The following is a 16,112-nucleotide window of genomic DNA, read 5'->3' as shown; positions in this document are numbered from 1 at the left end:
AGCCCGGAGTAAATACAGGGACCCCATTTCAAAAAATAAAACATTAAGCTGGGCGTTGGTAGGGCATGCCTTTAATCCCAGCACCTCTGTGAGTTCAAGGCTAGCCTGGTCTACAAGTGCTAGCTCCAGAACAGGCTCCAAAGCTACAGAGAAACCCTGTCTTGAAAAACTAATAATAATAATAATAGGCTAGGGGTGAATGGGGGTAGAGAACAGTAGAAACCATGGACTGCATGTAACCTCTTCCCATGCTGACACACTCTCTCTAAAGGTCACAGCCAAAATTCTATTTGTGGAAATGGAGAAGAGCAATGATTCATCCAATTTGATTTCATCCCCAGCACCTCAACATGACACAACAAAACAAGAACTCTTGCTGTGTATGTTCAAGATCATCTTCAACTATAAACAAGTTTAATGTTGGTCTACATGAAACTCATAAAAAATAAAAAATGCTGTCATAATGCATGGAGACAAGATTCAATTTTATCCTCAAAGGCCATTTCCTAAGATAGAAGAAGGAAGCACTAACAATCAGATGTATGTGTTGGGCATCTCAGCTAGAAAACAATTACTGATCCCAAGATGATCAGGTCATGAGTTCACCAGCTCACTAAGCAAAAAGTGCTTACAACGGCATCCGGCAAATAAATCTATCTACTGCAATGACCAGGTCCTTCTCACCTATGGCTTTTGTATAGTAGTTATAAGCCTCGTTGTAGTCCTTCTTAGCATAATATGCATTCCCTTGTTCCTTGAAGGATTCCGCTTCCCTGGAAAGGAAAAGAAGAGTTACATTACTATACTTCAAGGATGACCTCTATGTCCTCACAGGAGCAGTCTGAGGTTTAGAGCCAAGCTTCAACTTAGTATGACGCAAAGTGATTTATAGATCTGTCCATCACGCTAATGGACACAAAGGAGCCCAGTAAAATAATCCAGCCCATTTACATTCTATTCAGAGACATTCAAACAAATCAAGAGAACTTTCGGTTAGGTGCAGGAGTTCACACCTGAAATTCCTCAATCTGGGGAGGCTCAGACAGAACGGCTGCTTTGAATTTGAGGCCAGCCTGAGCTACACAGTAAGTTCCATGCCATCGTGGGTTACAGATTGAGACTGTCTCAAAAACCCAACACAATACAACAAAACAAAGCCTGCTAGGCATGGTGTCAAAAGCCTGCCATCCCAGCACTTAGGATGCAGAGTCTCCTAGGAGATCAGGATTTCAAATCCAAGCCTGGTGACATCAACTTTGAAGACAGCCTGTATTATCTGAGATCTACTCTCAAAAAAACCAAACCAGGGCTGGAAAGAGGACATAGTAGTTAAGAATAGTTGTTGCTCTTGCTTCCAGAAGACTTGGGTTCAGTTTCCAGCACCTACATGTGTAACTCCAGCTGCAGGGGATCCAATGGCTTCTTTGGACCTCTGAAAGCACCAGGAACACAAGTGGTGCACATCCATACTTGCATGCAAAACATTCATATACATAAAGTAAAAATAGATCCTAACAAAAAAAAATACAAAAACACCAAAACAGTAACAATAACACAAACTTCATAAGTCTTTCATCTCGCTTGCTATTCCAGCCTACAGCCGCTCCCACGGGAGACATTTCCTCAAGCAGCTCATTTTCCTTTTCCTCTCTGCTGTTAAAAGCTCAAACCTCTTGGGCCTTGTGCACACTACACACATGCTTTGTAAGTGAGGCGCTGAAAGCCAACAGTGAACTTTTCCAGTATGTCACTACTGCCCCTCTTTAGTTTTGTTTCTGAAGGGCTGGGTTTGAAAATTTGAGACAGTGTCTTTACATGTAGCTTAGACTATCCTTGAATTTGTGGCAATTCTGCCGCAGCCTCCCAAGTGCTAGGCTTACAAACTTTTAATATGTCTACATTTGCAAACTTCTAGGAAAAACATTTTCAGGTAATTTCACTCAGGGCAACCAACTTCTCAATATGAAACAGTTCAGCCTTAAGAATCTTAATAATTGAGCCTCCTGAAAAGTGGTTTCCCCTTTGTCACTGGAGGCCAGTGGGAAGCATGTGACAAAGGAGTGAAAAGCATATGGGTATATACAATGGAAGACGGAGCTGAGTGACAGCAGAGACCCAGAATGCTGGAGGAAGTGCTTCTCTCTCAGCGTTCTCTCTTCACACCATGCGCATCTGCCCTTTTTACCATTCATCAAGTCAAGACACAACAGTGTTTGTGAAGAGCAAACTGGGGCTGGAAAGATGGATAGCTCAGCAGTTTAAAAGCACTGCTTGCTCACACTGCTTGCTCTTCCAGAGGACCCAGGTTCAAATCCCAGCACCCACATGGCATCTCACTACTGTCTGTAACTCCAGTTCCAGAGGATCTGACACCCTCACACAGACATACATATATGCAGGCAAAACACCAGTGCACATGAAATAAAAATTATTGGGGCTGAAGAGATGGTTTAGCGGTTAAGAGCACTGACTACTCTTCCAGAGGTACTGAGTTCAATTCCCAGCAACCATATATGGTGGCTCACAACCATTTGTAATAAAATCTGGTGTCCTCTTCTGGCCTGCAGGCAGACATACAGGCAGAACATTGCATACATAATAAATAAATAAAACTTTAAATAAAATAAAATAATTTAAAAAAAGAGCAAACTACTAACCTCAATCAAAAAAAAAGTAGCCCTAAGCAGCAGGTGTGGTGGTACACATCTTTAATCCTAGGACTCAGGAGGCAGAGGTAAGAGGATCTTTGTGTCTTGGAGACCAGCCTGGTCTACATAGCATATAGTAAGGAATACATACTAAGACCCTGTCTTGGAGGGGGAGAAAAAAAGTACTTCAAAACATCCTATTTCCCAACTCGAATAATAAAGATGATTCTTTAGTGTAACATGACTAAGTATGAAAGCATATTTCTTTTAGAGATTTCCTATTCTCCATACATGCAAAAGGGAAATCAATTTAGGGTTGCCTGAAAGAGAGACAAAAGTCAGTTTTTGGTTCTCCCTTCTGGTACTGGGGATGAAACCGAGGGATTTGTATGAGCTAGGAAAGCACTGAGCTACATCCCCAGCAGTTTAACACTGGCGATGAAGCAGGAGGTTGCAGCTTGAGTCTACGACACAGCATGCGAGAGATTCGTGTTTCATTTCTTACATATTTTAAACCACAAACTGACAAAGCTGTCCTCCCTTTTCAAACTTCCTCAACACTGTCCTGGTAAGGCCCCTAAGATGAAAAGACTGCTAGAGAAAGAAGGAAAATGGGGTGACCTACTAATGTTGACAGATTTTATTGTACTGGGTAGAAATCTGCCTGAAAATCTTTTTATACCAACTGTCATGATGCTTTAAAAAGGCCATCTGCTATTAAAAGAACCCAGGAAAGACCTCCCTCACTTGCAGGACGTAAGACAATCAACTGAAGTCTTTCCGTGCAAGATACAAAATTCCTTTAAGCATAAATTAAGCAGAGTGTTACACAAACTCTAAGAAAAGCCTATGTTTTAACAACAGACATGCCAAGAGATTTCAAGGGCTTTCCCTGAACTGGATTCCAGAAGCTAAGAAAAAACACTCTGAAGAAATGGAGTAAACTCTGGAGTAGATACTGACCTATCTCAAATCTAGCTTTTTCAGTCAGTAGAGATTAAGAATAAATAGCCAGATCTTTGAGGAAGACCAAAGGCATCCAGCCACTGAGCCAGCAGCACAAGGCTTATTAATAACAAGAGCTCCTGAATGGTGGTTTTTCCTCAACGCTTTTCCCACGGAGCATGAGGGCACTGCTGGCTTCTAATATAAACCTAAACGATTTCAGTTGAATACACTAACAGGCATTTTGGCCAGGTTCTTTCCATGCACAACTAGCCAAGTAAGGTTCATTGTTCCCACACACCCTCCCCAAAACAACCTCAAGTCTGCTGGAGTTTAAGTAACTTGTCCAATGTCAGAGAGTGACCATGCTTGTCAGACCCCAAAGCCTGCATGTGTTACTATCTAAGCTTTCTAATGCTCACTTCTGTGATATTGATAAGCACTTTAAAATTGATCTGTACTATTGGAAATAAGGCAAGGACAATAAATAAACATTTCTTTAAACTAAGACAAAACAGCTGTCATGAAAAATCTGTCCCAGGGATTTTTCCAAATCCAGGTTTGAAACCTGGATTTAATCAAGCTAAACAAGATCTCTAACCACCAGTCACAGAGAAAGTGGGGCTTCTTTCTCTTTAAAATGTAAGACCCAGGGAACTGGACTTTGCCTCCCCCAAGAAATGCATTTCAATTTAGTAAATGGTGAGTAGATTCCATTCTAGAGCAAACAAAGCAAGTAATGTAGAGTCAGCCCACAGCAGAAAGAACAAGAATTGTGTTGTGACAAGTTGCCAAGTCTTAACCTCACACTGCACATCAGTCCAGAATTAGCTATTCCCAGTTTCATAAAAAGGACTTATTTTCATAGAAACACAGTTTATTAGCAGCTGCCTAGACAAGAGACTTAGACACTTGGTGCTTTTAGCCCAAATGCTTATTTTTTGTATCCAGGTCCTGTGTCCAAATGGAGCCTAACTTCATTTTGGATTTCCCCAAACACACAAGCTGTAACCAATGGGCCTGAGCCTTTGAGACCAGGAGAGGAAAAAGTGGATCTTTAGAATCCACCAGGATGGCACCAGGAACAAATCAGAGCTAGCTAAATCATTTAAGTCCTGCCTTAGAGGAAAGCTGAAGCTGTTCAATCTGCCCTTAAAGCAAAGTGACTGAAAGATGAGATAGATGTCAAAAGGAGAAGAGCTTGTTAACACTGGAACTGAGGGCAATCTGAAGGTGGCACCTGTCACTACTGCCAGGGTTAGTAATTCATTTGATAACTGAATGAAGTTTCAATATGTACCTGCTAAAACATCAGTGCTGAGAAAGGAAGAGTTGAGATTATTTTCTGTGGGCACAAAAATTTGCAACACTCAGGAGACAAAGATGTGGATCTCTGTGAGTTTGAGGTTAACCTGGTCTACGCAGAGGAAGTTCCAGCCAGTCAGGGCTATCTAGATCTTGGCTCAAAAAGACAAACGAAAACAACTAAAACCCCCAAATTAAATTCAGACCAAACCTTAAAATACTAAACCAAAATATCCATATCTAGAACTGGCCTGATGGTATTATTAACAACTATATACATCTCTTGTGATTTTCATACTCTCAGACAGCTCCAGTCAAGATGTGCACAGGCCTTCTAAAGCAATGCTGCAGCCATCTTTCCACTTCCAGATGAGGAAGCAACAATGATGTACAGCAGAAATGCAGTGATATACCGCAGTGATGTACCACAGTGATGCATGGGAGTGATGCACAGTAGTTAGTGACGTACGCAGTGATACAGTGACCCAGGGTAGTGATATACTGCAGTGCTGTACCACAGTGACTGCTTTGGTCTCCTAACTTCTAGAAGCCTTCATAGTAGGTTTGTTGTTTTCATTTGCTTTAACTGGTTTTGCCCAGGCTGACCTCAATTCACTACAAAGCCAAGAATGACCCCGACCCTTTGGTCCTCCCACCTCAACCTCCCAAACTGAAGGTTTACAGACAAGTGCCACTGCCCTCAGCTTCATTTGTGCTGAGGACTTAACTCAAGACTTCAAGTGGATCCCTAACCCAGCCTATAATTTTGATTTTTTGTTTTGTTTGGTTTGTCTTTAAAATTTTTACTTTTTAAACATTTTACTTTTTTCTGACATAATTATATATTTATGGGGTACAGCATAGTATTTCAATCCATGTAATCATATAACAACCACAAAATGCTTTATTTTTTTTACTGGGAACAAAAATATACTTGTTAGAGTCAGGATCTCACTAGGTTTCACAAGGTTGGCCTTGAACTCACTGTAGCTCAGCTCAAGCTAGGTCTTAACTCCCAACTCAACCACTCAAATAGTTTGAGATTATAGGCTTGCACACTAGGCCTGATTATGTAAGATTAGCTTATCTAATTCCCCACCCAATCTTTGGGTCAACTCCAAACATCATAAGCACAGCAGCTTGGATTCAACAAAGATGCTGGGAATAATTCTGACTGGAATCACTAATGACCAATTCTTGCAAAAATGACTACAGGACAATTAAAAAAAAAACTCAGGTCAGTAAGATGGCTCATGGGTAAAAATGCTTACCACCAAGATTAACTACCAAGTTCAATCCATGGGGCCCCCAGGATAGGAGGAGAGAAGCAATTCCTAAGGGTGTCCTGTGACTTCCATACTGATGCTACACACACACACACACACACAAAGTCACCCCCCCCCCCCGCTTTGAGATAGGGTTTCACTATGTAGCACTGGTTGGCCTAAAACTTGATATGTAGACCAGGCTAGCTCCAAACTCCATCTGACTTTGCTTCCCCAGTGCTGGGATTAGAGACCTGTGCCACCATGTCTGGCTGCAAACAGATTCTAAAAAAACAAAAAACAAACAAAAAACCACAACCCCCCCCCCAAAAAAAACTTGTTCTTTTTGCATACATTCAAATGTCATCCACAGATGAGCACCCTTCCTGACAAAGGCACACAGCAGAACACAGTATTCTCTTGGTATGCACTGCTGTTTTCAAACGTTTTTTCCACCAGTCAGAAAACGGCAGCCTTGGGCTGGAGAGATGGCTCAGTGGATAAGAGCACTCACTGCCTGTTCTTCCAAAGGTCAAGTTCAATTCCCAGCAACCACATGGTGGCTCACAACCATCTGTAATGAGATCTGGTGCCCTCTTCTGGCCTGCAGTCATGCATGTAGGTAGAATACTGTATTCACAATAAATAAATAAAGCTTTAAAAAAAAAAAGAAAAAGCAAACTGCAGCCTTGAAATCCTGCTCTTACACACCACGCACGCTAACACCCGTGTCCGAGCCTGCAGGTACACTCTCTCTGAATCTTCTGTTCATTGTTGCTCTAATCACTACCACAAGCACTGCCACAGAATCATTTGGTCTTAACAGGATCACGTGATCAAATGATCACCAGCCAACTTTGCACATTTACAGCTCAGTAAATTAAAAATACATTAAAACATAGTTGACACTGCAAGGTATCCTAAACTTAGATGACCTATAAAAATGTCCATTTCCTTTCTAAATACCTCCAAGATAAACACTTAAGCAAGTTTCTACCTTAAGCCAACTAGTTAACTTTTTAGCAATTAAAGCGGCATTCAGAAACTTCAGTTAGCCTCTGTCAGATGCTAGACAGCAATTTTTAAAAACCTCCTTAGGGGCTAGAGAAGATGGCACAGAGGTTAAGAGCATTGCCTGCTCTTCCAAAGGTCCTGAGTTCAATTCCCAGCAACCACATGGTGGCTCACAACCATCTGTAATGGGGTCTGGTGCCCTCTTCTGGCCCGCAGGCATAAACACAGACATAATATTGTATACATAATAAATAAATAAAAATTAAAAAAACCTCCTTAGGCTGGCAGAGTAGGTCAGGGGTAAAGGCACTTACCACCAAGCCTGGGACCCATATGGGGAAAAAGAGAAAACTGACTCCCCAAAATTATCCTCTGACTTTCATGTGTGCTAGAGTGTGTACACATACAAAAATGTTTATACACACCCAGGATTAACAGGTTCCCCCACTTTTTTTGAGACAGGGTTTCTCTGTAGCTGTGGAGCCTGTTCTGGAACTAGCTCTTGTAGACCAGGCTGGCCTCGAACTCACAGAGACCCACCTGCCTCTACCTCCAGAGTGCTGGGATTAAAGGCATGCAACACCACGGCCCAGCGAATAAAAGTCTTTTAAAATTAATACTTTTTCTCAGTGAGTGAAAGTCTTTCAAAATTAATACTTTTTAATCTCTGTATCACTTGTATGCTTGGTGCCCTCAGAGGCAGAAGAGGGTTCCAATCCCCTGGAACTGGAGTTACAGACAGCTGTGGGCTGCCAACTGGGTGCTGGGAATTTAACCTGAGACCTCTAGAAGAGCAGTCAATGCTTTTTAAACACTGAGCCATCTCTCCAGCCCCTAGGGGTAAGACACCCCCACTCCCACCACCTGCGGGGAGGAAGGAAGGAAAAAGCCCAAAAACCTGCTTCAGCCATTGCATGAAAGCTGCTGTGCGGATCTGCAGCCAGGAGAGCATTAGGTTTCTGCACGACAACAGCTGCAGCACCGCTTCTCCTCCGAGGGTTTGCCTAGAGCACTGCACTGGTCAGTGTGTGTGTGTGTTTCTGTCACCCTGACACAAGCTAGGGCCATCTGGGAAGATGCAACCTTAATTGAGAAAATGCCTTCAGAAGATGGTCCTGTTGGCAAGTCTCAGAGTGCTGCCACTGCTGGGAAGGTGGCCTTGGTTTTATTAAAAAACAAGCTGAGCAAGCCAGTAAGCAGCACTCCTCTGGTTCTGCTCCAGTGTCTGCCCTGACTTTCCTCAGTGGCAGTTATAAGACAAAATAATCTCTTCCCTTTCCAAGTCGCTTTTGCTCAGGTGTTTATCCCAGCAAAGGAAACCAGGACAAACGTTTTTTAATCAAATTGAACTTTCCCAATAGTATTAAAAATAATTTAGATCAAGAGAGATACAATAGTCTGAGTGAGATGGGATCCCAAGGTTTTTTAACCTGTTTGTTTTGCATTTCTTGGTATATTTTCTATTCTTGTTAGTAGCTAAACAGACATTAGCAAACTTAAAGGTGATTGAAGATGGGCCCTCTCCCTCATTATCAGCTTTGCCTCTCCTTAAAAATTAAAATATCATATGAAAATGTCAAGTTATTAGGGCTTCGATCCACCTGCTTCTGCCTCCTGAGGGCTGGGATTAAAGGTGTGCACCACCAATGACCAGCTAAGATGTGACATTCTACATTCCTACATTACACTGCTATCCCTTCCCTTAAGAGTTAATCCAACAGGGTCTGCCAAGAGACTGCTCCTCAGCACTTTCACAAGCGAAAAAGATGGCTGAACACGAGGCCCCTAATTTAAACAGGGTACTTATAAAAAAAACCTACAGGAGGCCCTCTCCCAGGGCACTTGGGATCTTTCTTCACTTCTGAGCCTGCCTGCTTTTCTGCATGCTAACTTTAAAAATGTAACTTTCCCTTCCCTTTTCTCTCTCCTTTGGATACTGGCCAAGAACGCCCGCCCTCGCACTTTGGACTCAAAGACCCTTCCACCCAGCACAATGCAGCTGCTTGCCCTCATGCACTGCCACACTTGCTGGCTTTTTTGGCCCTTAACTGAAAAGGCATGACTGCCCCTCTTGCTCTCCCCCACCTCTTGGCAGCTTTAGAGATTTTTGTTACTTTTGTTTCCTTTTTTTGCGACAGCTATCTATCTTGCTACTGAATCTTCAGACAGTTGTGAGCTGCCATGTGGGTGCTGGGAATTGAACCCGGGTCCTCTGGAAGAGCAGTCGGTGCTCTTAACCACTGAGTCATCTCTCCAGACCCTCAGGTAACATTCTTAAGCAGAAAAAAATTCCAATTTTGCTAAAATTACAACCGAGGACAAAATGCTCTAATTTTCGTAGAGCAGAGGAGTGTTCAGAAAAAGGCTTTGATTTTAGAGACTATTTCACTGTATTTTTCTCCTCCTGGTTGCCAGGGCTGCAGCACGTATATGCCTGGACATCAGGACTCCCCACGTGTTTCTTCCATGTTCACTGTCTCTACATAGACCTTGCTCTAGACTGTGGCACCTCACTTCTTCAGTCAAATTTACTAGCTGCCTGTTGACTTAGAAATGTCCTCCACCCTACCCTACAGAATTTAAGAGATCTTGGCCAGTCTCAGAGTAGAAATTCTTTCCTCCTCCCCCTTCCCCAGACCTCTTGTCCCCAATGGCATGTCACAAGGCCTGTTTCATGTTGTACTCTCTCTGACCTTCATGAGACTAGAGTAAAAAGAGCCTAACAGCCTCATGTCTATCCTACCCTGCCAACAAGTAAGTCACTCCATTTCTCTAAAAGATACTAAAATTAAATAAATTCTGATCTACAAATAAAAACTTCAGAGCTGGGCGGTGGTGGCACACGCCTTTAATCCCAGTACTAGGGGGGCAGAAGCAGGTGGATCTCTGTGAGTTCGAGGCCAGCCTGGTCTACAGGGCAAGTACCAGGACAGGCTCTAGAGCTACATAGAGAAACCCTGTCTGGAAAAACCGAAGGGGAAGAAGAATTTCAGTAAGTGAAAGCCATATGACTTGTGAAAAGTTTGCAAACACTGGAGAGTCTCTGAGGCCCTGTGTGCCGGCTGCTCTCTAACCAGCTAGAGACAAGGGGCGCTCTGGTCACTGCAAAGCCACTGCGACCCAGTTCCCTTCACCCTGCAGTGTCTGCTTTCCTTTTACCTCCCCCAATATGCACAGCCCCATCCCAAGGTCCTTTATTGTGCTTTCTTCTCAGTCCCACAGAATTAACCCCTGTGTTTGAAATAAACATTGTTTCCAGGTTCAGTTGCGATGCGCTGGGTGGACTTAGGTGTCAGGCAACTGCCTGTGTGGGAAGCTGGAAAGACTCATCAGCAACCCCATTCTCACTTTAAAGCACAACTAAAACCCAGCTAGACATGGTTTATGCCCAGAATCCCAGCACTTAGGAAGCTGAAGCAGATTACTACTACAGAGTTCAAGGCCAGCCTGGGCTATGGTGTGCAATGCTGTCTCAAAAAAGTAAAAATAAAAACTCGGGGTTGGAGAGATGGCTCAGTGGTTAGAAACACTGGTTGCTCTTCCAAGAGAACCCAGATTCAATTCCCAGCACCCACATGGAGGCTCACAGCTGTCTGTAACTCCAATTCTAGGGGATCCAACACCCTCATACAGACGTACATGCAGGCAAAACATCTATGCACTAAAAATATATTTTTTAAAAATCTACCTTAATTAGGTCAGGCAGTAGTGGCTTACACCTTTAATCCTAGCACAGGGGAGGGAAATGCAGGAGGATCTCTGTGAGTTCAAAGCTCAGCCTGGTCTACAGAGCTAGTGCCAGGACAGGCTCCAAGGCTACACCAAGAAACCCTGTCTCGAAAAAATTGAAAAAAAAGAAAAAACTACCTTAATTAAAAAACAAAACAAAATCTCAAAAATAATCTCTTACTCCCAAAAAGAGAAAAGGTGGAAAACAAAGATGAATTCCTTACTGGAGAAGTCAAAATGTACTCTGGACATTCCAGGGAAACCTAACAGGGGCAGAAGCAGAGGGCAAGAGCACTAAGGGGAGCTGTGGGTGAATCTGCAAAGCCAGCAGCACTCTCTACTGCTGGAGCAGGGAAGGACACCAGGCGCTCATGTGCTGGCCTTGTCTTTGGGGAAGCTGGGTTGTGATGCACTAATGAGTCCAATCCCAATCTGAACAGCACCCATCACTGCAGGCATAACAACAGTCACAGCAACAGCTACCTCAACTGTGACTTTCGTGTCTCAAGTAACAGGCATCAGTGTTCTGGCATTTACTTATCCTGTACTTACCCCTGGGAAGAGGGGACCAGACTATAAGGTAATGAGCCTCTCTGAAAGAACACGTCATTGGCTTTTCAGTGCTAGCCTGAGCATGATGTTGACAACATATCCCCAAACCCATGCTCCATCTTTTGGTTCTCCTTTATATGACAATGCAGACATCTTTGAAGGAGCAAGGACACTCTAAAGAGATACCCGAGCACCTACTTTTGGCTATCAGGCTTATTTGGCGACACATGGTTCTGTGGATTGGAATACCCCATGTATCTTAAGCCGTGGAAAGGAATAGGCTGTGGCCTAGTGCCAGCCGCCAGAGAGGAACTTGTCTCTCAGAGGTCAGACTGCTTTGTTAGGAGAGATTGGTGCCCTTGGGAAAGACCATGCCTTAATCAGGACACTTAGTTTTGCACACCTCTTGCCCTCCATATAAACTTAAACCTCAGATCAGGACCTGATGGACTAGGGGGGAGGAGGTCTTTGAACTTCCTTATTTGTTCCTCTTCCTCATACAGCCACACTGAATAAATCACTCTGACTTGTCTTTTTAACTGGCCTCCTGAAGATGGTGGATGAGCTTAGCTATAGCATTGCCAGGGTCCAGGCTCAACCCTAACAGCTCTGGCAACACCTTTCATCCTGACAGAGACAGTGGCATCCCTCAACAATCTAGAGCTAAGGAACTACAATTAAAAGCCTGCTTTCAGGGCTGGCAAGATGGCCAGCAAGTAAAGACAGTGCTGCCTAACCTGAGAACCTGAGCTCTATTGCCAAACTCACAGTGGAAGGAGAGAACTGACTGCCACATGTTGTCTTCTGATCTCCACGCAGGTGCGCATGCACACATGTGCACGTGTACACACACACACACACACGTTTCCTGATTGTTGGGGGGAGATGGAAGGTAGAAATGGAAACTAGAGGGCAGTATGGACGCACCAGTGGTACTCTTGGGTCCTCAATTTAACAGGTGGCTAAAACTGTCTCTTGTCAAACTGCCCAGGCAGAAACTTTCAGGCAGAAAATACAGCAGAGTCCTGCTTGTCCTCCAAAGTAACACAGCTTCAGAAGAGATGGTCAACACTGTGTATCTAATAACCTAGCTTCCTCACCCGTCACACACTAATCAATCAGGTCTTAAAACAAAACTGGAAAAGTCACACCCATCACACACCACTCTTCTCAAAAGCCCAACTACGCACACTTCTGCCCACCATGGTATAAAATAAGAACTATGGTTTCTGTCTGGTTGGGGGTGAGAAAGCAACTGTCACACCAGTAGAAAGAATGGCCCCTGGAAAAACCACTCCGAACCCTGTTCCTAATGATGAAACACAGCTTCAAAGAATACCTGGACCGTCTTCTACGTAACTTCCACATCATTCAACACTGGAGAATGAGGAGTGAACATTAGTGAAAGAGGGGTCTACAAAAGGATTCTCAACAGGACTTTGTATCAGGTGACAAGGCACCTAAGCAGCAGCCAATCATCGCTCTCTAGTCTTCTAAAGTCCTAGAGAAAGAAACCAAAGGCAGCTGTCCAGACCAAAGGCAGCTGTCCAGTACTCAATCTTTTTAAAAACTAGCTTCAAGGACTAAGCTAACTCCTTATTGGCTGGAATGTCCAATAAGGTGAGGCTTCAGACCAATCAGAATTCCTGTTGTTGGCAAGTGACAAGGCACTAGAGCAACTGCCACTCACTTGGCCCAATAGTTCCCTAAGATTGCTGTTTTCTCAACACTGTTTAATACGAGTCTGAACTACATTAAGGAAAAGAGACTTCCTATATCCTAGCTCTGTTCCACTAATGACTATTTAACAAATTTCTATGAGTTTTTATCAGGGTTCAACTAATTTGCTGTATTCGGGATTCTGTATTCCTAAATTTATCCCCTTCCTTAGCCATAACTCATTTCTTCCATCTTCCACATCTTTACCTCTGAGCCACACAGAAAGCATACCAAATTGAAGTGTTTCTCATTAATTTGACTTTAAAGTCAAAGATAAATTCCCATTTGGCTTCCCGACTTACTGAAATGTCTAGCTGCTTGCCCTGGAATTCTATGAGAAGGTGGACATTCCTAATGTTAATTGGGTTAACAGCTCTGGTTAAGTAAGGCTATGAAGTCCAAAGAGCCTTAAAAAGCTGTAGTAAACAAACAGAACTACTGCAAAGCCCGGAGTATGGACTCAGCAATGTGGACAGAGAAATAAAAGATAAATGCCTAATTGCCAAAGGAATTAAGATCCCTAGATAACAAGAGCCTAATAGGAATGGCTCTTCCAATCCCGGCACTCAGGAGGCAGAGGCAGGCAGATCTCTGTGAGTTAGAAGCCTGCTTGGAGACACTTAAGGAAATGTTCAACATCCTTAGTCATCAGAGAAATGCAAATCAAAACAACTCTGAGATTCCATCTTTCACCTTTAAGAATGCCAAGATCAAAAACACTGATGACAACTTATGCTGGAGAGGCTGTGGGGAAAAGGGAACACTTCTGCATTGCTGGTGGGAATGCAACCCCTTTGGATGTCAGTGTGGCAATTTCTCAGAAAATTAGGAAACAACCTTCCTCAAGACCCAGTAATACCACTTTGGGGTATATATCTAAAGGATGCTCAATCATGCCACAAGGACATGTGCTCAACCATGTTCACAGCAGCTTTGTTTGTCATAGCCAGAACCTGGAAACAAACTAAATGCCCCTGGATCAAAGAATGGATAAAAAAAAATGTGGTACATTTACACAATGGAGTACTGCACAGCAGAAAAAAATGACAGCTTGAATTTTGCAGGTAAATGGATGGAACTAGAAAACATTATTTTGAGTGAGGTAACCCAGACACAGAAAGACAGTTATCACATGTACTCACTCATAAGTGGTTTTTAAACATAAAGCAAAGAAAGCCAGCCTACAAACCACAATCCCAGAGAATTTATTTATTTATTTATTTTTTAAATATTTATTTATTATGTATACAATATTCTGTCTGTGTGTATGCCTGCAGGCCAGAAGAGGGTACCAGACCCCATTACAGATGGTTGTGAGCCACCATGTGGTAGCTGGGAATTGAACTCAGGACCTTTGGAAGAGCAGGCAATGCTCCTGACCGCTGAGAAATCTCTCCAGCCCCAATCCCAGAGAATTTAGACAACAATATGGACACTAAGAGAGACTTACATAGATATAATCTACATGGGAAGTAGAAAGTAGAAAAAGGCAAGATCTCCTGAGTAAATTGGGAGCACGGGGACCTTGGGGGAGGATTGAAGGGGGGAGGGGGAAGAGGCAGGGAGGGGAGCAGAGAAAAATGTAGAGCTCAATAAATATCATGAAAAAAAAAAAAGAAGCCTGCTTGGTCTACATAGCAAGTCTCAAGCCAGCCAAAGCTACCTAACAAGGCCTTGTTGAAGAAGGAAGGATGGTAGAGAGAGGAGGGAGGGAGGCAGGTAGGGAGCGAGGCAGGCTTTTGTGAAAAGATGGATCAGCAGGTAAAGCAGCTTGCCTCCAAGCCTGACAATCTTGAGTCTGATCCCTAGAATCCATATGGTAGAAGGAGAGAACTGACTCCCAGATTGTCTTCTGACATTCACACTCATACATGCACACACACAAAGTAAATAAAAAAAATGGTTCTTATGTGCATTGTGGAACAGATACAGAAATATTAGCTCAGGGGCTGGCAAGACGGCTCAGTGGTTAAGAGCACAGATTCCTATTCCAAAGGATCAAAGTTCAATGGAACTCAAATAGTGGCTCATAATCATCTGTAATTCCAGATCTAGGAGATAGCCCTCTTCTGATCTCCACAGGCACTACATACACCTGGCACATGACATATATACAGGCAAAGCACCTAAACACACAAAACAAAAACATATGGAAATATCAGATCATTAGGGCTGGAGAGATGGCTCAGTGGTTTAGAGCAGTTATTGGTCTTACAGGAGACCTGGGTTCAATTCATATCACCCATATAGCGGCTCATAATCATGTGTAATTACAGTTCCGGGATGCAACACTCTGGTCTTCATGGCGTGCAGGCAAAACACTCATACATATAAAATAATTAAAATTTTAAAAAAAGAAATGTCAGCTCAGGGAAGCAAGCAAGGCTGTCCTAGCTCCCAATCTATAGCTCCCAGATGCTTCCGGTTCTCTATGTACAGTCATAGCAGATACAAAATGAAATAAAGACATGTCTCCTCCTAGTGAACTGCTTGAAACCCATCAATATGTCATAATAAAGGCTACCTACAGAGACTAAGCTGCTCCTGCATTCAGAGACCTTTAACTCACGACAGGCACTCAATATAAGGTTATATTGGCCAGCAACTCCCAAGGACCCCAAAGGCTTTAAGTTAGTTGAACTGTTGAAATGTCTGAACTTGAACTCTTAATCTATAAAGTGGCAGTCAAAAAAAAAAAAACCAATTTTGGGACAAGTAAAATGGCTCAGCAGGTGTAAAGGTGCTTGCCACCAGGCCTGACAACCTGAGTTCAATCCCTGGAACCCAAATGGCAGAGAATCAATTCCCACAAGTTTTCCTCTGGCCTCCAAAGTGTTCTCATTCTTTCTCTCACTCACTAAATAGAAGCAATTTTCACACACAAAATTCTATTTTGGAGTGTGCTAATAATCAGCTTAGACTACCTGAAACAATG

The 16,112-nt window shown here is 43.1% G+C and overlaps 1 protein-coding gene across 1 annotated transcript in view; it reads right to left on the bottom strand.

The window, feature by feature from the left end:
• Positions 1-16,112, bottom strand: part of Dnajc7 (DnaJ heat shock protein family (Hsp40) member C7) — a 37,784-nt gene that overhangs the window by 17,394 nt on the left and 4,278 nt on the right. The window contains exon 2 of the mRNA XM_075990746.1: positions 685-773. Within this exon, the coding sequence (XP_075846861.1) occupies positions 685-773 (89 nt within the window). The remainder of the gene's footprint in view (positions 1-684; positions 774-16,112) is intronic.

Source organism: Microtus pennsylvanicus, chromosome 11, assembly GCF_037038515.1.
Source record: "Microtus pennsylvanicus isolate mMicPen1 chromosome 11, mMicPen1.hap1, whole genome shotgun sequence".
In the NCBI taxonomy this organism is placed as follows: Eukaryota; Metazoa; Chordata; class Mammalia; order Rodentia; family Cricetidae; genus Microtus; species Microtus pennsylvanicus.
The sequence above is the reverse complement of the archived record's forward strand: the minus strand, read 5'-3'. Positions and strand labels throughout refer to the sequence as shown.